The sequence below is a fragment of the Cyprinus carpio genome, chromosome A24 (assembly GCF_018340385.1).
Source record: "Cyprinus carpio isolate SPL01 chromosome A24, ASM1834038v1, whole genome shotgun sequence".
NCBI classification, from domain to species: domain Eukaryota; kingdom Metazoa; phylum Chordata; class Actinopteri; order Cypriniformes; family Cyprinidae; genus Cyprinus; species Cyprinus carpio.
The window spans coordinates 19,768,371-19,790,775 of NC_056595.1; the positions used below are offsets into that span (position 1 = coordinate 19,768,371).

General features: G+C 35.6%; 1 protein-coding gene across 1 annotated transcript in view; it reads left to right on the forward strand.

Moving 5' to 3' along the window:
• The window catches only part of LOC109067311 (dihydropyrimidine dehydrogenase [NADP(+)]-like), a 49,262-nt gene extending 30,694 nt beyond the window's left edge, over nt 1-18,568 (forward strand). Inside the window, exons 6-10 of the mRNA XM_042714914.1 lie at nt 5,094-5,382; nt 8,305-8,366; nt 13,793-13,918; nt 14,037-14,177; nt 16,128-18,568. Coding sequence (XP_042570848.1) covers nt 5,094-5,382; nt 8,305-8,366; nt 13,793-13,918; nt 14,037-14,177; nt 16,128-16,298 — 789 coding nt within the window. The 3' untranslated portion in view covers nt 16,299-18,568. The remainder of the gene's footprint in view (nt 1-5,093; nt 5,383-8,304; nt 8,367-13,792; nt 13,919-14,036; nt 14,178-16,127) is intronic.
• Nucleotides 18,569-22,405: the final 3,837 nt, after the last annotated feature.

Below are 22,405 nucleotides of genomic sequence, written 5' to 3' on the forward strand. Positions count from 1 at the left end.
ATGGAATGCGATTAATTGATTTGATGGCACTAATATATATAAAACCAAACATTACCTGCAGTTTATGTAATTGCAAACAAAAAATTGCAAGTATAAAATCTGCTACTTGAAGAAAAATTATATTTGCAAATACAAATTTTATTGTATACAACCAAAAAAACTAAACAAAACAACAACAACAGGTTTTCACAACATATCCAACATTTTTAAGTACCATATGTCTTTTTAAACCATACTAAACTGCAGTGTTTGCGCTATTTATTTGTTTTAAAATAACCAGCTTTACATCAACATTACAAAAGTATTTAAAAATGTTATTTGTTGACAATTTATGTTTTATTACAAAAATACAATAAAGCTATATTGCGACATCTGTTTTTTTTTATCTTCTTTTGTGTTCTGCAGAACAAATATCAGTCATAATTTTCCTTCTTTTCTTTCTTTTTTTTGTGAAGTATCCATTTAAAATTCACAGGCGTTTCTGTTATGCAACTACACACACACACACAAATAACGAAAGAATTGCTGCTTGCATCTGCAGACATAAGGGTAAAGGTTACACCCTCTTGTTAGACACAATACTAGACTGTATTGACTAAATATAGTCCCCATACTTCAGTGGCTTGTGAAACGTATTTACTTCCAGTGACTTCTATAAAGATACAGTCTTTTACCTGAAGCACTAGACAAAATATCAGTTGCTCGTATTTTCCTGGTGTGCTGGTCAATCTGTGCAAATCAAAAAGGACAAGATCCTTTGCATGATCCATGCATAGCCATTGTAACATTTGGATGCCAAACTGAATCTCTTTGGGGGGGGTGGAGATGGTGCACAGCTAAATGCCTGCCATTTTATTGCAGGAAATAAAAGAGCAGACAGAAAAAGAGGAGTGAGAGTGAGAGAAAGAGAGAGCAAGATGAGGGTATAGGGAGATGGAAAGAGCAGGAGCGCTGAATCTAAAAGCGTATGAGATCTCAAAAGGAGTTGAAATCAATGCACCACCACAGTTTTCAGAGCAGATAAAAAGGACCTGCCATCTCAATTGCCTGGAAACTACTTAGAAATTCTCACTTCAGATTTATTTCAGGACTCAGCCACATTAGCGCTAAATACTCCGGGTCAGGATATCTTTGATGTTCTGCATCAAATGAAAAGCAATAATGGGCAGCGACTTCTGTTCACCGAGCAACAAGCCTGGGATTTTACAGCCTCATCAGACACAGGATCACGCCGTTTAGTCTTGTTTGCAGTTCTTTTCATCATAATGAATCATTTGTTAGCTCAAATCCCATGTTTTTCTTTAAATGAGTCTGTAAAGAGAGAACAAAAATGGTCATGGCACATATCTATTCATAGTCGTTTTTTTTTTCTGATAGACAACAATAGACCACCCATCCTCCCTCCGTAAGACCCGTGATCCTCACATACCTGTGAAAACCGGCATTCTGCTCTGTTACCTGCAATAATTACGAATCAATTGTTAAACTACTCGCCAGGCATCAGTGGACTTGTGTATTTGTTGATGTTAAATCAAGGTGAAATGTCATCAAACCGAATTGGAGTCATTCACAAAACAAACATTCCTTTGTGGTGTGTAGATATGAACTGTGGCGTAAACGGAGAGAGAAACAAGTTTTATGCAAATAAGAATCCTAATGAAAACATATCTCTCAGAAATGAGCTAGCCAGGGTAAATGCCTCCATTTTCTCAGCGTGAGGTATACCGTGTGGGATTTCATTTTAAATATACAAATGACGCAGCACAGCCGATGATCTGCGGCTCCCTTCCCCCTTAGAAAGTCTGCATTGTGACTGTGAGGAGGAGGGAGTAAGGCTGGGAATTGTTAGGAATTTAATGATTCTGGTTCTGATTCCACTTAACGATTTGGGTTCCTTAATGATTTCATTTGCTGCCTCTTCCTTTCCCACTAAACAAAAACAGTATTTTAGCTACCATATTTTTTTGTAAGATTCTTATTTTTTTTATTATTATTATTAAAGTGCCATTTATTACAACGTTAAGCATCCAAATGTGCAACTTTAAGTACTCTAGTACTAATGCTAGTCTCACTAGCATGCATAATGGCATTGGTTCTCAAAGTGTGCAGCATGCCCCTTAAAGAGATAGTCCACCCCAAACTGAAAATTGTGTCATTAATCACTTACCCCCATGTCGTTCCAAACCCAAAAACCTTCTTTCATCTTTAAAACACAATTTAAGATATTTTGGATGAAAACCGGGAGGCTTGTGACTGTCCCATTGACTGCCAAGTAAATTACAGTGTCAAGGTCAAGAAAAGTATGAAAAGCATCTTCAGAATAGTCCATCTGCCATCAGTGGTTCAACCGTAACATTATGAAGCGACGAGAATACTTTTTGTACGAGAAGAAAACAAAGATTATGACTTTATTCAACAAGTCGTCTCCTCGCATCACTGCAGCACCATTTTGGAGAATATGAGCTGAACACAGGCAGTTTACGCTCTTCTTTGTCAGCTGCGCCACAAAAAATATTCTCGTCGCTTCATAACATTACGTTTGAATCACTAATGGCAGATGGACTATTCTGACGATGCTTTTCATACTTTTCTGGACCTAGACAGTGTAATTTACTTGGCAGTCTATGGGACAGTCACAAGCCTCCCGGTTTTCATCCAAAATATCGTAAATTGTGTTCCGAAGACAAACAAAGCTTTTACAGGTTTGGAACGACATTGGGTTAAGTGATTATTGACATTGTTTTCATTTTGGGGTGGAGTATGCCTTTAAGGGGAACTAGAGGTATTGTAAAGGCTTTATTTGTTGTAATATTCATTTATATCATATTTTATTATTTAATTTAATATTATGTATTATTATTATTATTATTATTATTATTATTATTATTATTATTATTATTATTATTATTATTATTTTTTTTTTTTTTTTTTATTATTATTATTGTTATTTTTTTTTATTTATTTATTTATTGAGTTATTCTAATACATGCCTGTATTTTATAATTGCAATATTTTTATGTATTTTTTGCAACACAGAAACACAGAATTTTTCTTTTCTTTTTTTTTTTTTTTTCATTTGTAAGAATTTTCATTATTCAGCATTTTTAAAACAATCAAATTATTGGACCATATGTTATACTTGAATTATTGCTTTGAATGTTACAGTATTACTTTTTAATTACTTTTTTAAGTTATTTTAAGTTATAATACCCATTTATGCTGTAAAATATATATATATATATATATATATATATGTATATATATGTGTGTGTGTGTGTGTGTGTGTGTGTACAGCAAATAAAAAATAAAAAAATATATATATATATATATATATATATATATATATATATATATATATATATATATATATATATATATATATAATTATTATTATTATTATAATTATAATTGTGCTTGAACTGTTGCTAGCAACACAAAGTATGTATTTTTCTCCCAATTTTTAAAATAATCAAAATGTCATAGCAGGGCACAAAAGGGCATTAAATTGCTTCAGACTGATAACTTATGGTTCTTTGTGACTGGTTCTTTTGCGAATTCAGCTACCCTGATTGCGCTGTTTGTTGCATGTGATCAGAAACAACAATGCAGTTGAAAATAAGTGTCTATGTATTGTGTTTGTATATTATTTTGCCTTTGTGTATCATCACATTCAATTCAGATTATTCAGTAGCAGTGCAGGAAACTCGATGTCTATAGTATTTCTGTGTGCTTTTTTGTCTGCATCTACGGAGGACTGAAGACGTTCAAGTTTAAAGGAATGAAAATCAATCTAAAAAATTGAACTGGTTATGAATACCTTTTATGAGAACCTTTTATCAAACCCAATCCTAGATATCAGATACAAGCTCGGAGACACCGTCTTCGTGTCGAGTCAGGAACCAGCTGTGAGCGTTTGCAAAGCGACTGAATGCTAATCCTGTGAAAGAAGGCAGTTCTTGGGCCCACTTCGGCTGTCAGATCGGCGATAGCGCCAGGAGATAAGCATGTCTTATCTGCTTCCTTAAGAAGCGGTGTGACTGCCATCTGAAGTGCTGTAGACACTTGCACAAAGCCAGGCTTCAAGCGCTCCCTGCATATCACAGTCTCTGAGCAACAGAAGTGTAACAGAGTCAATGGAAAGGGTTCGGGCGCATGCTGACGTGTGGTTGATGAGTGTGCATAAGCTCTGCGTTATCGGCCTCGTCTGTGCCCTGCCGGTAATGAGAGAATGAGTTAGATTTCTCTTAAGGTCAATTGTATTCGGTATTTCAGAGCATGTGCATCGTAGAACTGCTTTGATTCAGCATGCTGACGTTTGTCTTTTGTAGCTTCATTTGAAGGATGGCACATGTTTTAATGACCTCGGTTTCTTTTTCTCCCTGAATGTGCATATATATTTATTTTCATGTGTTTGTTAGTGTGCATATACAACAACTTAAAGGGATAGTTCACATAGAAATTAAAAGTGGTAGGGTAGAAATATTTAATTTTATTTTATTTCTATTTATTTTTGAATTTAATTTTAATTATTAGTAGGAATTTCATTTTATTTTTGTTTTTACTTTGTTTTTATTTAATTTAATTTAATTTTTTTTTTTTTTTTTTTGCTGTTGCAAGCATGAAGATGTTGCATGTAGTTGAATTTATTTTACACTTAAATTTGTTTATTTTATTTTTAAAAAGTTTTATTATTTATTTTATTTGTAAATGAATGTATTTCTTTATTTATTTATGTTTACAGTCAAGGGCTACCACAGAGACGCATGTAAATTCTCTGGACAACCGTTTTAGTGATATATGTTGGTTGTAGGGATATTTTATATATGGTATTAAAAAAAATGCTTACAGCAGCTTTAAGATTGTGCCATTATGTCATGATGTTGCGTGTATGTGGAAGTGTATTGTGATTTTTTTTCTTTTAGACATTTTGCCTTTTTATTTATAGCGTAGTAGTGGACAGAGGACAGGAATGTTATAGAACATGGAATTGGGAAAAGTCGCATTTAAACTTGCATTGCCCATATGTGCACTAATCACTTAGACCACAGCTCTGACTCACACTGTTATTAAAGAAACTTGTGTTTTTCACACAGGTCTGTAGTGCAGTACAAAACCAGGACTTCACCGTGATTGAAGACTACTGCACTGGTCTGAAAGCCCTGCTCTACCTCAAAAGCATTGAGGAGCTCCAGGACTGGGACGGCCAGTCGCCTCCTACAGCCCGCCATCAGAAAGGAAAGCCTGTGGCCACACTGGAGGAAGTCAAAGGAAGGGTGAGAGCTGTTTTAAACTTCCCAGCTGTTTTAAAACGCCTTTTTACTAATGATTACCCCTCCCTGACTTTCCTCTCACGTTGTTTTCCTTATTACAGTCCTCCGACATGCCATTAAGGAGCTAAATGCAATTCCCATAATTCTACAGTTTTAGGAACAAGTGCTCATTAATGCAGCATTAGCGTTAAACCCGTGGACTTGCATCCATCCATTTACTTGTTGTTAGTTTGTAAAAATCCACATAATAACAGTGCTGTCCAATACGCAAAGTGGCCGCTTGCACTTCTGCAATCTCAAAGGTGAAAGAACATTATAGAGCAGCGCTTAGTCGGTATGCTCCTGTTTTACTCTTTCTTCTGGTAAAAGGAAGCACTTGGAGCAAAATGAGCACTAAGGTTAAAGTACGCCACGCCGATCTAATTTCCCCATGTTTGAATCAAACTTTGAGTTGGAGGTGAAAATAATTGGTTTATTTTATAACTTTTCTTCCTTCTCTTTCCTGGCACATGCCATTTACATAACAGCAACCAAAAAAATATAGAATCACAAAATGAGATTCAACAAAGGCAGCTGTTTACGCGTTTAATGGTTTGTACTTCACGTGAACGTTCAGTCCTCGGTAATCTCCCTCATTATTTGTGCACGAGGAATATTAGGCAGCATGTAAATGAGCAAAACTTCAGTAAACTCTTTTCAAAGTGGCGAATTAAAGGCCTTTATCAGATCACAGCCTTTCTGCTAATACACCAGCCGAGGGAAAAGCTTTGAAGCCCGCCTAGTGTTTTCTAACATGCTAGCTGCGACTTCTCAGCTTCTGACTGCAAGGTGGCTCAGCGCAATAGTTTAAATGCTAATGCCAAATGAGTGTCGGGGAATGAAGCAATGAAATGAAAGAGAAGCAGGCAGTGATAAGTGTAAGTCATTTCCATGTCGGCAGGACATTACTGCTGGAATTGGTGCAACGGTAACATTGGCGCTGGGAAAGCCGAGGGAAGATGTGGAGTGTTGTGTAGAAACATCACTACGGTCCACATGTCCCCCGGCAGCGTTGAGCTGCATTCAGGGTTCCTGCTCCAAAGATGGAAAAGTCACTGAGCGCACGGGTCACAGGGATGTTCGGTTGACAGCAGGTCTTTTGTAAACTGAGAGAGGAGAAGATAAATCAATGAACATAGACCATGTGAGCATTGTACTTCACATCTGCTATTGTACTGGCAAGCTACTTCTCTTCTCAGATGGATATATAAGAAAATAGATTTGCATTTCTTAAGGAAAAATACCAGTTCTTGCAAGGAGATGTGTGATAAAAATGCATAATTGCAGGTAAGCATAAATCCAAGTCAAAGAAGATTTGTTTGATTTAGATCTAGATGTTTTTTGATCTTCAGTCAAATAGGGTGTTTTATCACAAATTTATTTTTCATTTACGGTACTGTTCAAAAGTTTGGGGTCGGTAAGATATTGTTAAGAAATGGCTAAACAAAGGAAACTTTGCTTCCTTTGTTCCTGTAAACAAAACATGGTTCTCGCGAGACTATCATATTCTCACCAAAGCTTGCTCTACACCTACTAGTTAGCAGAGGCTAGAGATTGCGGATTATAAAGTTTTAAATATGTATATTTTTCTTACAGAAATGCATTGATTCACTTCAGGAGGCATTTTTTTTTATAAAAACTCAGCTTTGCATCACACATCATTTTATTTATTTTTTTAAATATGTGAAAATAGAAAAAAAAATTAACAGTATTACTGTTTTTATTGACAAATAAATACAGCCTTGGTGAGCTTCCAAAACCTTTTCTTAAATTAATTTAATTAAAAAATGTAAAAAAATAAAAAAATAAATAAATCTGCATTGGTAGATATGATCTTGAAAAGAGAACATTTAGTTGAATTCACCCATTCAACCCTTTTAAAACCAAAGTATTTTCTGAATGTTATTTATTATACCATCATTCTAGTTTTGAAGGATAGATTTACGTTTACTTTTAAATCTTATTTTTGTGTATATTTTAATTTTTTCTTAATTATTGTAGGAAGGTTAAAATCACTATTATATTTTTTAAAATTATTTGGCATATTTCAGTCTATGTACAATTTCTAATGGATAATCTATTCCCAATACTGTTGTCATTATCATCACATGAGACATTTTAGAGAACATGTATTTATTTGTTTGTATTTTGTTTTGTGTTTGTGATTGTTCCTGAAAGGCTCACATTTAGAGCTCCAAAGTGAATTGACCGCTCACTAACATTTACCAGGTCCGAGGCGTTTCTCTAAAAAGTGAGAAAAATCATTACCATCCCATGTAGTGCGTCTGGACCATTTCAGTTCCTGTATTCAGGATGTGTATGATTTGAAAAACATCTGATTTAAAACACACTGGTATTAATCTTTTAATAGGATGGAAACATTGTATAAGCAGTGGCTCCGTGACACAAACACACATGCTCCATCTGTTCTACTTTCTCCCTAACCAGGGCGTTGTGTCGGCCCCTGACAGTGTGAGGCAAGACAACCTTGCTGAAGGCTTCATTACCATTATAGTCCTGTCAGGCAACACTGAGCCGCACAGGCAGCCGGACTGCTGTTTACAAGTGTTAATACCCCCACGGTCCGGCCTAGCCAAGAGAAAGTGCATCAGATGACCAGCAGACACACAAACAGGCAACACTTTCAGTGTTGCACCGCCTAAGTGCAGCGTTTTAGAAATGGCAGCGAAAAACCCACCGCACATCCCCTGAGAGGACAAGACTCGCTGCCTCGGCGAGAAGAAAAAAAACAAACTTGTCTTTCGCTGAACGCTCCCTTAGGCTCCGCTTTATCAACCACAGCGACTTCTGAGCTCTCGTCTTCTTTCCTTCTCGTTGTGCAGTGATCAAACTGCCTTTTTTATTCTTTGTGACTAAGAAATTTTCTCATACCCCTCGCTGTCCTCCATCAACCTCTCTTATCGCTTCTGTCTTCAGTTTGGTGCTGTTTTTCCTTGGTCTCCCTTCCTCTTTTGCTCTCTCTCTGTCTCTCAAGCTTTATATCAAGTGTGTCTGGGCTGGTGCTCGCTGTTCTCAGGCTCATCCAGCTTGCTACAGGTGAGCTGTCAGTCAGCGGAGGGCTTGTCTAAGAGCGGGCTGACAGGTAATATCAGTCTGGAGTCCTTCACTGGAAATATAACATTGTCCAACCACAGGCTCTGCATTTCAATCTCCTGCTCATGTTGTCTTTTGCCGTGCAAAATTAATAAAAAATAACTTGAAATACAATAGAGGTACTTCAAATGACATGCAAGATTTTTTATTACAGCGTTTGCAAGGCAAGTAGTGCTTTGAAATACTGCACACTACTTTTTATTATTATTCTTACACTTTTTCAATCTAACAACTTTCTTTTTGCTTTTTTTTAATAAAATAAATTTGTTCTGAGTGGATGAATCACCTTTATAGTCATAAGCCATATATTAATGTGGCAAGTCTGTGCATTACAAACTATATTACTTGATGGAAGAGTTGTTTTAAAAGTATTTTTTTTTTTTTATAATTATTATTTAGAATTTATTATTAATCAGTTATTACTAAAAATAAATGTAACACTTTTTTGAACATTGATGTCTTGTATTATATATGGATGGATGGATGGAAAGATTTATAGCTGTTATTGAATTGTGGCCGCACATATTAATGCTCCATGTTTCCAAGTTTTAAAAAATAAGATAAATTATATTACCTGACTAAATTTATTTCTAATTATTTATAATTTTATTATTCAGTAATTTTAATTAAAAAAAAAAACAGTATCCTGTGCCATAATGTCATTTCAGTGAATTAATAAATAAATATGTACAGAAAATTTGTCAAGCACTTTGTGAGGTCTTTACAGTTATTTATTTATCTTTCTTGTATCCCAGCTTAATATGCAAGGACAAAACATTGCTCTGTTTGTTTGAACATCCCAACAACCTCAACACAGCAACATTAGCTCAACCAATTAAGGATGAAATGAAGTATTAGGGAAACCTGTTTGAACATGTTCATAAATTTTTGCCATTCTGTTCGGTGATGTCAGAGGATTAGAAATCACACACTTTATCTTCAAAAGCCTTTCCCTCCCCAAAACCATCCCATCTTGTAATCTAGCCGCTCGATTGGAATCATGTTTACTTTAGGTGACATATGGGGTCATTTGTGCATAAAGCTGTGAACGGGCCAGAGGAGAACAGTTTAGAGCACTGCTTTAGTGCACATTAAATATGAAGCGACTCAGCCGGCCGCTGTCCTGTTTGCCTGCCCCGAGTGAAGATGTACTGTTATTGCCGAGCGATTGTCCGACTGCTCAGTGGGGTCTTTCATTAGCCCTCTCTCATATCTGACCCACGAGACACTGGCCAATCACAATGCATAACACGCTGCTAGCATCGTTCAGGGAGGTTTCAGTGCTGCAAAAGTCTGATGGGCTTAAAGCAAGTTACAGTTGAATAAATGTTGGGTCATTATATATACTTCAATGTTGTCTGCATAAAACCCAGCTATAGTACATAGTTTTAAGTGCATTAAATAGTTGCTCTGAGTTATGATTCATAATTATGAGACCATGAGTTAGGACTTGCTTTTCATTAAACCAGACACAGCTCAATGACTTTTCAATAGCAGGCCACAAAATTATTACACAAGAAATAAGCAAGGATGATGCACGGCATGCTGGGAGTTTGGAGTTGAAAGCTTTGCCTTAATGAGCTTAAGAGAATGTCTTCCTCGCGTTGAGTCACGCCCGAGGCCGGGGTCTTAACTTTGGCTGTCTCCCAGAGCATCCCCTCTCCTTCTGTGGTTTATGACGGTTCACCCGAAAGCCTCTCGCAGTGTCATGAAGAAACAGGAGCGAGATGAAGGTAAAACATTGGGGTTGTAAGAGACTTTGTGCTGTCCTGGGTTCAAATTAATGAGGGTTGAACGCTCTTGAGATAAATTTAGGTTTTCATATTTAATTATAGCCTTCTGCAGTGGTTGAGTGCGATTATTGTGCTTCAGGGTTGTTTATAGCATTCTTTATGGTTTTTATTTTTGACTTATGAGTTGATATCTTTTCCTAATGGCAATAAGCAGTTGAAAGAGAAGTAAGACTTAATAGTTGGATCATATGAAGTGCTCGGCTGGGAAACGACTGCTTTGAACCAGCGTCTCTCTTTCATGTAGGTAGCTTTGTCACTGCCTGTCTTTGAGTTTTTCACCTTCAGACTTGTTGCTTGACACCCGCTCTCTGTGCATGAATAAATCAGATGAGCGAAAGATTAACATCTTTTGATCAGCTATCGCACTGACATCGACTCCGACGCTAAATTAATGTTTTATTTTGTATATGTGACGAAAAACGATATTCAAATGCATGGTTTAACTCGCTTGCTGAGAAATGTCATCTGGTGGCTTTGCATGAACTGTAATGTGGAATATCTTTAGATCTGATTGCAGTTTGATCTGGAATGTGATTGTGTGATGCATGTTTCCCAGGTTCGGAATCAAGCGCTACAGGGATAGTTCATGTAAAAATGAACTTTCTGTCATCAGTTATTCACCATCGTGTCACATGACTTGCTTTCTTCTTTGGAACGCAAAAAGGAAAAAAGATGCTTTGAACTTTTTATTCTGACCAATGAAAGTCCAGAAATACTGAAAATACTGGAACATTTTATTAACATGCATTTCACAAAAGAAAAAAGTCCTACATGTTTGGATTGATATAAAGATGAGCAAACTATTTTTTGGGTGAACTGTTAGTTGTTGAAAGGCTGCTTAAACTGTTTTAAAAAAAATCTAAAATAGCAGCAGGTATAAATTTGTTTCTAAAATGAATATTGATTTACAATTACACTACCATTCAAAAGTAAGAATTTTTCTAAGAAAATAATTTTATTTAGCAATATTCAGATCCATTAAATTGATCAAAAGTGACAGTTAAGAAGTTTATAATGTTACTTAATTTTATGATTTTCAAAATGCTTTTTTTATATAGAGATTGTGCTCACACAAAGCAATTCATAGCTTATTATACATTATATGTTAAAAAAAATATATTTACTGTATGACTTTCAGTGAAACATTTATACTAACTACAGATGTTTTAATTCATGTTTAAGAATTTATTTTTAAATTTTACTTCCTGGACTGGAAATCACAATTTAAATTTTAATAATAATAAATAAATAAAAATAATAATAATAAATAAATAAAAAGTTATATTTAAAGAATTATAATACAATTATTTATTTATTTTATTTTATTATGTTTTAAATTTTGGGCTTGTCTGAGACTATTTATTTAGTGGGAGCTATTTAGTTTTATCTCCAGTAAAATGTAAAGATTTGCTTCATGAAAATGATACCTGGCACAGTATTTAATCAAAAGAATTTTCCATATTCATTCATAGAGGCCGGATTGGCCTTGGATATCTACTGATATAGAATCACCAAAATGTGTAGAAATCTTATGGGTAAAGCTGGCAGACCAAAAAATCAACTACCATGTTCCATAAAGCTGGGTTTTCTAGCATGGTGAGAATTGGTTTGGAGAATCAAGTAAGTGAAGCCATCCCGGTTCTCCACGAGACGCTCACTGAGAGAGTGTGAAGTGGCCGAGATCATGTTTTCTGTCGACACACTCCTTCTGAATCCATCAACAGGAGAATCTTCCACCCACAATTCCGAGCGAGCAGGCAATCCCTTGTTCATCGCCACGGTAATGTCTTAAGCCTGAATGGCAAATGAATATTTTTGCAAATATATTGCATGATTTTACAGTACAGGGCCTTCAAAAGATACAAAAGTGGTAAACCAAGGACAGTAATCTCTCAGAAATCATTCTGCGTGACCTACATCAGTTTTCATTTTACTTTTTATGCACAAGCGATTTTAACAATGTGCGCGGCTGCTTCGGGGACCGCGAATGTAATATCGATCGTGCGTGCTTGCCAATAAGTTTTCTTTCTTTTAACATTAAAACATCACCTCGTGCAAAGCGCCACAGACCTGAAGTCTCACCTCCGTGTGGAATGAAAGAGGTTTAAGCCTGGAGCAGATTAGACTCTAAACCGCTGTTTGTTGACTGAAGGGATCTCATTAATTTGAAAAAGAGTAGCCACTCCTCAGAAGGGAGCAGCATCTTTAATGCCTTTGTTTTGCTCTCCTGTGAGTGTGTGTGCTTCTCTGATGGTCTAATGAGGGACGCAGAGCTCATGCTTTGGCACACAAGGCATCTGAAGCCCAGTGAATCAGTAATCACTAGTAAGCATAAATACCCGTCTCCTTGGTGAGAGCAACTTAAAGGAGAACACATGGCACTGCATGAAAGGAAGAGTGTACTTCAAGATTCAACGTAATTGAGTATGACAGGAAATATAACTGTTACCTCAAAAAAGAAAATGCAACTAAATCAACAAATGATATCAGGCATCTGTTTTTGGAGAGCATATAGTATAACAAATGTCCAGAAGAAGAACACTGAACACAGAAGAACACTGCTCACAAAGTTTTGCACAAGTTGATGTTGTTGTTTTGTTTGTTTTTTTACTTATAATTCTCTTATTGAATTGTTAGAACCAGTTAATAATTGGAATAAATGTAGTTATGTTTAAGGTAGATGCCAGGCCAACATTTATAATCACATTTCTTTCCTAGTTTTATAATCACATTTCTTTCCTAGTTTTTTATTTTTTTTATTTTTTTATTTAAAGAAATGTGATTATAAATGTTGGCCTGGCATCTACCTTAAACATAAATAAAAATTTAAATTTATTTATATATATATATATATATATATATATATATATATATATATATATATATATATATATAATATATATATATCTATATATATATATATATATATATTCTTTTTTTTTACAGCTTTATTTCAATTGCCGGAAATTATTTTTAATAGTTGTAGTTTTAGTCTAACACTTACTTATTATTTATTATACTATATACTATTATAGCATTTATTAATGTATTATTATTATTTATAATATTATATGTAATATTATTATTATTCAACTTGATTACCAAGGCAACATTTCTAATGTTTTATTTATTTATTTATTTTTTACGATTTTTCATCCAATATTTACATTTTATTTTCTACCAGCTGTCTTTCATTTATCGAAAAATCATTTGTAATAGTTTGTTTCGTTTTTAGTTAACAATAACAATACTTACTTTATTCTTCATTGTCATCTTCTTCTTCTTCTTATTATTATTATTATTATAGTATACTTAATGCTTTATTTCAGTTACTGTATGTGCCAAGGAAACATTTCTTCTTTTTTTTCCACTAGGGTTTTTTTTCCATCTAATGTTTTTCATCTAATATTTATATTTTATTTTTTATATTTTAATATTTTATTCCAGCATTATTTAAATTACCATGTTAAAAGTTAGTTAACAATAACAATGCTGGGTTGGAAATGTTAGTTTGTTTTGTTTATTTCATTTTTTTTTTTTGTTGTTCAATAGTGTTTTCTGAGTTTTTTTGGGTAGTTGCTGCAGGAAAAGAAGGAAGTGATTGCCAACCACAAAAAGAAACTGAGAGACTTCGCTGACAACACTGTTTCCACCGAAGGAATGAGAGTTTACACTCCCAAGGGTCCTGTGCCAAGAGTTAACGTGGGTTTTCTTATATTATACACTTGCTTACGTATCGTTAAAGCTCAGAAACCCTTTTTTCTCCTGAAGGCCTTTTACCTTTGGTCTGAAGTTCCAATATATGTGTTTTTATGCTCAGGATGTGATAGCCAAAGCTCTTAAACACATCGGTGCCTATCAAGAGCTCAACATTGAGGAGCAAGTGCAAGCTCTGATCGATCCGGAGATGTGCATTAACTGTGGGAAGTGCTACATGACCTGTAACGACGCTGGATACCAGGTGCACACCTCCCTCCGTCTGCCCACCCGCACAGAGACACGCGTACACCCTGCCTGCTTGTTCCCACACAAACCTATAGCTCCTAGCCTCTGGCTGTTCAATTACAGCTCCGGGCCTCTCCAGAGCTCAAAGACTTCAGCTAAAAGCTTTATAAACTGAGAAAGAACCATTTCCAGCTCTCAACAACCAGCAGTAAACAGAGTAAGGTTTACATTAGTAAAAACAATGAAAATATGTCATTGAGTGGGCAAAAATGTAGCCTAGCAGCAGTTAGCATACTTGCTTAACATTTTGTATTTCTTCATATAGCGAAGTCAATACTAAAAATGCTATACCAAGTACTAAACTAAAACCAATATACAGATGTTTAAGGTTCTATCTTGACATACATGTGCATAAAAAGTGCCAAAAGAGCAAATAAAAAAATAAACAAGTGCTGCTATAGCACCTCTTACTGGCAGGCTAAAGATGTCTCGTTAGCGCACCTGATTTTCCCTTTAGAGACTCTAATGAATATTAGCACTGAAAACTGCGATGTCCCCTTGTGCTTCAGCCTGCAGAAGAACGGCAAGTGAGATGGCTCTGACAGTTTTATTAAAGTATTCATCTCACCCTCTCCTGTTAAATAAATGTCCCTTGCAATTTATCATAAGGGTATTGATGAAGTAGAGTGCGGGTTTTATCAAAGCAGTAATTGTTCACACTGACGCTCATTGTCTGTGAGTGGATCTCTAAGAGGAATTACGCATTATTAATGCTTTCTAATATAGAGGAGCATTCATCAACATAATGTGTCACAATCAAATAGGTGGCCCATCAAGCAATACAAAACAGCACTCTGTCGCGCTAGCGGCAATCCGGTTATGTTTGAAAAGGTTCCCGTACTCGCTTTTAACTGCCAGAATAATGTCTAATCTTCCTGCCGTACAAACACAAAATTTTACAGATTGTTTTAACAGTCTAATATAATGGTTAGATTGATGGGCGTTCATTTTTCTTCTCTGTAGTGTATTCACATAAAAAAAAAAATGTTGCATAAAGGAAGTGAAGCCTAATTTTAGGCCCATTTAATATTTTTCATTTTGTGACATTTTTATGACAACTACACAAATTCCCCTCTCAAATTCTCTTTAACTTTGCAATAACTTTGAGTTTAATTAAAATTAAAGATATTATGCTTTGCATTTTTATTACAGTGATTTAGTATTTTTTAAGTAATAATAATAATAATTATTATTATTATTATTATTATATTATTATTATTATTATTAATCCACATATTTATACCATAATAAAATTTTTGCATTAATATTTAATAAAACTTTTGTAACTTTTATATGATAATTTGCTTTACATTTTCATTATTTTAATACAGTAATTTTGTACTTTATTACAGTAAAATAATAATATTATTATTATTCTTTTATAATCAATTGATTAATAATTTTTAAACAATTTAAAATAAAATAAAAAAGGTAGATACTACAAATATTATCATGATTTCTAAATTTTAATAATATATAATTTTTGCAATTTTTAGCATTTTTGCAATATTTATATTTTTGTCATTTTTTTATTATATTATATAATAAAATAATATCATTTATATTATTAAAATTACTAAAAAGATACTAAAAACACTGCCATGATGAATAATTTTTTTTTTTTTTTTTTTTTTTTTGCATTATGATAAAGATCATTTGGGCTAATTAAGTGAATTGTAAATGTCACAATACAAAACACCCCAAAATGGCAAATATAATTTTGATTTTGTGAAATGTGTGAAATATGGCCCACGTGACATGTTCCTGACAGGTTTCATACATCTGTGTGGTTCGGTGGAGGGACAGCACACACTCTTTTTTGCATTTGTATTGTGTGACGTCCATCCATAGCAGATTGTCGCCCATGGTGAGGATATAATGATTCTAATGTCTCTGTGTCTGGTAGGCCATTGTGTTTGACCCCGAGACTCATCTCCCCACGATTCAGGACAGCTGCACCGGCTGTACTCTGTGCCTCAGCGTCTGCCCCATCATCGACTGCATCAAGATGGTTGCCAGGACAACGCCTTACGTACCAAAGCGAGGCCTCCCTCAAGCCGTGGAGCCCGTGTGCTGAGAGAAATCCCAGACACACAAAAAAAAAAAAAAAAAAAAAGATAAAAATGTCTACATCACAGCATCGAATTAACTCTGTAATTGCAGTGTGAAGAATTAACTTTGTTGTAGAGGGGGCAAAGCAAATAATTAGATTTAAAAAACATAATTGCCTTATTTTCAGGAGCCAATTATCCAGAAATAATCTTAGGGGGTGTAAAGCGTGGGGTTATTTTGAAACAATAGCGAGGCGATTTGTCGAGGTGAAGTTCCTGCCTCTCTTTCTCTGAGGGCTGATGGGAATGAATCTGAGCAGAGGGAATGGTGGCTGTTTATGCAGATGTGGGACGACAGCGCTGTATCCTTTAACAAGAGCCACAATGATGGATGGTCCACTACATCCAGAACAGAATGCAATCACATATACAAGAGCTGCTGATGGGAAATGAGGAAATGAATGGATTTTAATTGAATGGTGGATAGTTGAGCTCGGAATCACACTCAACATTGTTTTCCATAACATATAATGATTAGAAAAGGTTTGTTTGATGTTATACATGTTGTATTGTATCCAAAAAGCCAGTATACTTCTAAAACTAAACCTGAAGTATTAGTTACCCACTCTAATTTCTAATTGACATTAATTGCATTTATTTCCCTCTAAGCCATAATAACAAATATGGATGATTTTAAATGCATTAGACATCTGGACAGGGTCATTTAGAGAGCCGGGCTACCTCAGTAATATGCTGAACATTTTGAGTAAAGGTCATCTATGACTATTTCCAGACATTAGAGATGAAGACTAGCTGTTATTCATCTTGGACCCAAAAGGTCAAGTCTGACCACCTCTATCTGAACAAATACAGGGTCCATCCATACCACACACACAAGCCCCTAGCTCGCTCTTTTTGATATAAACGGTCATACACAGTGATGGGCCATCAGGATAACTGTGCACTTGTCCTCAACAATGATAAATGAATCTCACAAAAAAAATGTCTTGGTCATATTTCAGCCCAAAATCAAAAGAAAACATAAAATTTTAGCCCATTACATTACAAAAATTCCAAAATTTGTATTGCAATAACAACTAAAAAATTATTGGCCTCAATTTCTTTTTTGCTGTTTATTTAAAGCAGCATTAATAAAATAATGTATGTATGCATTTATATAAGAAAATAATGTGTCGCAATCAAAAATATTTCAGGTTATAACTACTTTTTGTTAATCTCATGTCATATTTTACCTCAAAAATGTATATATATATATATATATATAATATATATATATATATATATATATATATATATATTCACACACCTGTAACACTATCTAATTTTTTGCCTAATAATTTACTAATCTGTAAGCCTACTTATAATATGAATTTATCTGTAATTGCACACTTGTGAACTTGCATATTAATAAAAAGTCTTGTTGTCAATCATATTTGACTAGCACTATTGTAAGCAATTTCCTTATGTACTCTATTAATACTGTAATAACGTTTAGGGTTAATAAGGGCAACCTGCAGATCCACAACACGTGAAAAACATTTGAAGGAGACTGAAATAATTGAGGTCTCACGTGTTCACCTACAAGGGTGGCAGTTCATATTTGTTATGTAGATGTCACGTAGTCTGTGTTGTTTACAGACGGGTGGAAGCCGAACGCTGCTGGCTGGTTTGATTAGTCTCTGGGCAGATCAGAGTCTGCCAATAAATCAGGTTCCATTCTGAAAGCAGGCCCCGAGTCTCGGCTTCAGGGGTTACAGGTTAGTGTAAATGTTTACTTCCTCATTGGCTGGCTGGTGAGATAATTAGAATGACATTTTGCATGGTCGCAGTGCAGGATGCTTGGCGTGCACCCCTTCTCCGCTTGCGTCGTAGCGCACATCATTAAAAATCAACATGGCATCAATCTCGCACCAGTGGTGTGAACTCGAGGCCAGTGCAAACGATAATCAGTGCTGTATTAAACCGGCAGCGGCACGTGGGGGTGTGCTGACGTGTCTCCTTTGTGGAGATGACAAGGGTGCTGGCCTTAACACTCTCTTCAGCAGCCAGACATTTCTAAAAAGTCCTTTCTGCTTGTTAAAGTACACGCTGAACAACAGCATAATTGTGCTTGTCGCAAACAAACGTATTAATTAATGCATTCTCCCGACTACGTGAGGATGCGTAACTGCGTGGTCAACTTATCAAGATTCACAGGCGGTCACAGAAATATTGTTTTTGAAGTGTTAAGGTGAATGGAATATTAAACAATTTGAGATTAAAATCGTCTTTGATAGATTGTACCTTCATTAATGTAAATGATGTTCTGAAAAACATTGCTCTTCTGTTCGGGTCACAGCTGTATCCACTCTGTGGCGGGCGAGGGTCACGCAGCTTGAACATGGCTAACCATGAGGTTTTTGTCATGCATGTTTTCCCATTAGCTTAGGCTTTAATTTCAATCCATTGTCTAACGTCTGGATTTGAGCCAAGAGTCAGAGTGGAATTTTAATGATGATCCGCTAGGCTGCTTTTCAAACATTTGAAAGACCCGTGCAGTGCCTGTGTGTGTTAGCATACTGTATTTACATGCACTTTTTTTCTAAAAGTTTGAGATGTTTGTTGAATTCTCCATGACCACATGACCATCTGACCCTTCAAATTAAAGATAGTTCAAAATTAAAAAAGAAAACATGCAAAATGTTACCTGTTACATTAGAGCAATATTTTAATGACAATTATGCCCAAACAGTAAAAAATGTTTTTTTTTGTTTTTTTTGTTTTTTTGTTGTTGTTTTGTTTTTGTTTTTTTGTTCATTAAAAGCAGCATTAATAATAATAATACAAATGCTGTCATTATTTACTATATATATATATATATATATATATATATATATAGAGAGAGAGAGAGAGAGAGAGAGAGAGAGAGAGAGAGAGAGAGAGAGAACACAAATTAAGATTATTTTAAAAAGGTTGGTAAACAAACAGCATTGGTTACCATTGACTTCATTTGTATGGACAAAAAACACAGTGACATTTCTCAAAATATCTTCTTTTATGTTCTACAGAAGAAAGAAAGTCATATAGGTTTGGAACGACATAAGTAAATTTTTTGGTGAACTATCGCTTTAAATTAGCTATTTCTGCTGCTGTACCTTTAAGACGATCTCAGTACTATATATATAGGTCATGGGTTTGATTTCTATGAACTGATAAAATGCATACTTTGAAATTAATGTAAATTTGCTTTGGGTGAAAGCATCTGCCAAATGATGTAAATGGAAACTCACTCCATCACCTAAGCACCAAGTATGGTAAAAAGGTAAATTCAGCATTTTTGTGTTTTCTGTCAGTGTACATTTTAGCAAGAATGAGGTCTGGTGTTACTGCGGGATCTTGTGCGACGGACTGAACCTTCAGTGGCGGACGTCATTTATCAGGACAGCTGTAATAAACAGAAACATTAGCTCTGAGCTTCGTATTTGTTGCCAGCTGTCGTTCGATACAATATCTCGCCTCTGTCTTCACTGAGCAGGAGGGCATGTGTGCTGAGAAATCGTTGTGTCTGACATTTGGAACTTCCAGGCTAAAGTGACAAATGAATTAGAGTTCCCAGCACCTTCTCTTTAATGGATGCGAGCGGCCTGCACCTCCCCTAGCTCTAAAAACAGCCACGGATCACGCCGTCACTGTGAAAAAGCACTGCCAAAGTCTGGAGCTTCATGGCCGTACCAGCAGGATCTATCTATCTATCCGTCTATCCGTCTATCTGTCAGTCTGTCACTTAAATAGTATAATATTGAAAACCTGTGTTACCTGTGCTTGTGGATGTTTCAGAAGTTTGTGTGTGTATACTTGACTAGTTATGTAAGTCCATTGGGTGTGTGTGTGTGTGTTTGAGGACACTTTGATACCAGAGCTTAACAGGTAAAGGTCACTGAGATGAGATGGAAATACCAGTGAACAGAGCCTAAGGAGGAAGGACAGGATGGTATTTGGTCTTGCTGATTCAGGACATGATCTCATCATGTGTGTTTCACTATGAACTTTGAGCGTCATACAGGTGAGTTTCAAAAGAGGGCGCTACACAAATCCATTCACACAGACAGATGGACACAGCTAAACTAATTCATCATTCTGTTATACAGACCTGCTAAGTGTTGCAAGTTTTTAGCACTTTTCCTAAACTGCTACTTTAATATCTGGGTCCAGTGAAATGTTTAAGCCTTTAAATTAATCACAGATACAGGCGTTTTCACACTCTGTGGTAATGAGCGAGACAGAGGTAGTCTGGAGAAGGTGCTAAGTATGCTGACTGGTGTGTGAATTTGGGAATTTCATCCTCTCGGTATTTTAAAGGTAATGTCGTCAGGTTTTTAGAAATATCAAAGGGCAAAATTCTGATACGTTGAGCCCAACCTCAAGTGGGTGACCCAAGTTCGAATCTGGAGACATTTCCAGATTCATTTCACGCTGAATTTTCATTTGTGGGTAAACTGCTTCTTACAAAAGGCAAAAATGACAACCGTATACTCGCAAAACAAAACCATATAAATCTAGATTGGAAGCATAAGCCAAGTCACTGTTTGATCTTTCGATTCTGACATTTGTTCAGCAGCTGTGTGAGTCAGTGTGCGTCAAACCCAAGCGAAGCTGCACAACTCCCCCAATTCCTTCTTTCTCCATATCAAATTCTAAGATGGAAGTTGTTTTGTCCCTTGGAGAGTCCTTGCATTGAGCTCCACTTTACAGAAATTGGCCTCTGCGCCATCAAAGCCCAGCCGAGGACTGCAGGCGGCGGGTGACATTTTGATTGAGATATTTTGCCTCTGATAACATGCAAATTCCGGCGCGGCGACATGAACTGAGCCGGCAGACTTTATTTTTACTCTCCCTCCCTTTCGCTCTTTCTCACCGCTCTGTTACTCGACGCGTGATGCTATCTATTACATTATGGCATCTGTATGCATTCAGTGACTGCGGCAGCGTTTTAATAAAGGCACATCACTTTCTGTCCTGTGGGCTGGTCTCAGCGCGTAATCAAACCTCACACACTTGCATGGAAACAACACTGTCAGGCATTTCATCAAATAAACACACTGTATATATTCACTTTCCTCTCTGCATATGAATGCACTGCTGTCTGTGAGGGATTTCATAATTATTTAAATTTGCAGAGGCTTATTGCATGTACCAGATACACATGTATTGAGAAGCTGACATGTACAGAAACAGGTGTCCACACATGCTGTCTATCTCTGTCATTTTCATGTTACTTGTATCAAGCGTTATACTTTTGTTTCTTGATGTATTTTGGCTATTCAGAATCCTCATTTTAACCATTCCTTGCATCACATTATAAGCCATAACTCTGGAAAATATCAATGACTTCCCTTCTAAAATTTTGCATTTTTAATTATTTTTTTAATCTGTATAATATTTGTGTGTGCTGTTCATTATTATGCTTTATTAAAGTATCACGCTGTTGGCTTATCATCTTGAAAATGTCAAACTGTATTTGAATCAACCATAAGCAGCAGATCTGCTCCCTATATATGCTTCTAACTCAGTCACTTGTGAGATTCTATTTTGGTAAGAAGGCCCATTCACACAAGCAGTGATTTTGTCACTATGTGGTTATTGACCATTGTAGTCATTCCTGCTGCTAATGCTATTGGTTGATTGCATAACTGGCCATAGCTGTTGAAAATGTGATCCGAAATGTAATAGGTTACTGGAAAAGAAAATATAGTGTTCCTTTCAGATAGGAAATCAGTTCTAGTCTCTAAAAAACTAACATAATGGAGGGGGAACATTAGTATGTAACTTTCAGCAGGGCATAATAATGAATAAATCTATCATTAGAATATTTTTAACTTCAAATTATTGCTTCCGCCTAAAATATGAGTCCTCAAATATTGCTTTCTCCAGAGAAAATTTGACTTCTCTGAAACAGGAGAGAAATATGCCCAGATCAAGTGAAAACTGTTTAAAACGGTTCTAAACAAATATGTCAGTTGGTTTTGATGTGAGAGGACAACAGGAGATGGATTTTTTCACTGTGGCGTTATTAAAGATTATTGACTGATGTTTTTGCCAGAAGTGATAGTTTAAAGGTAAAATGTCTGGATTT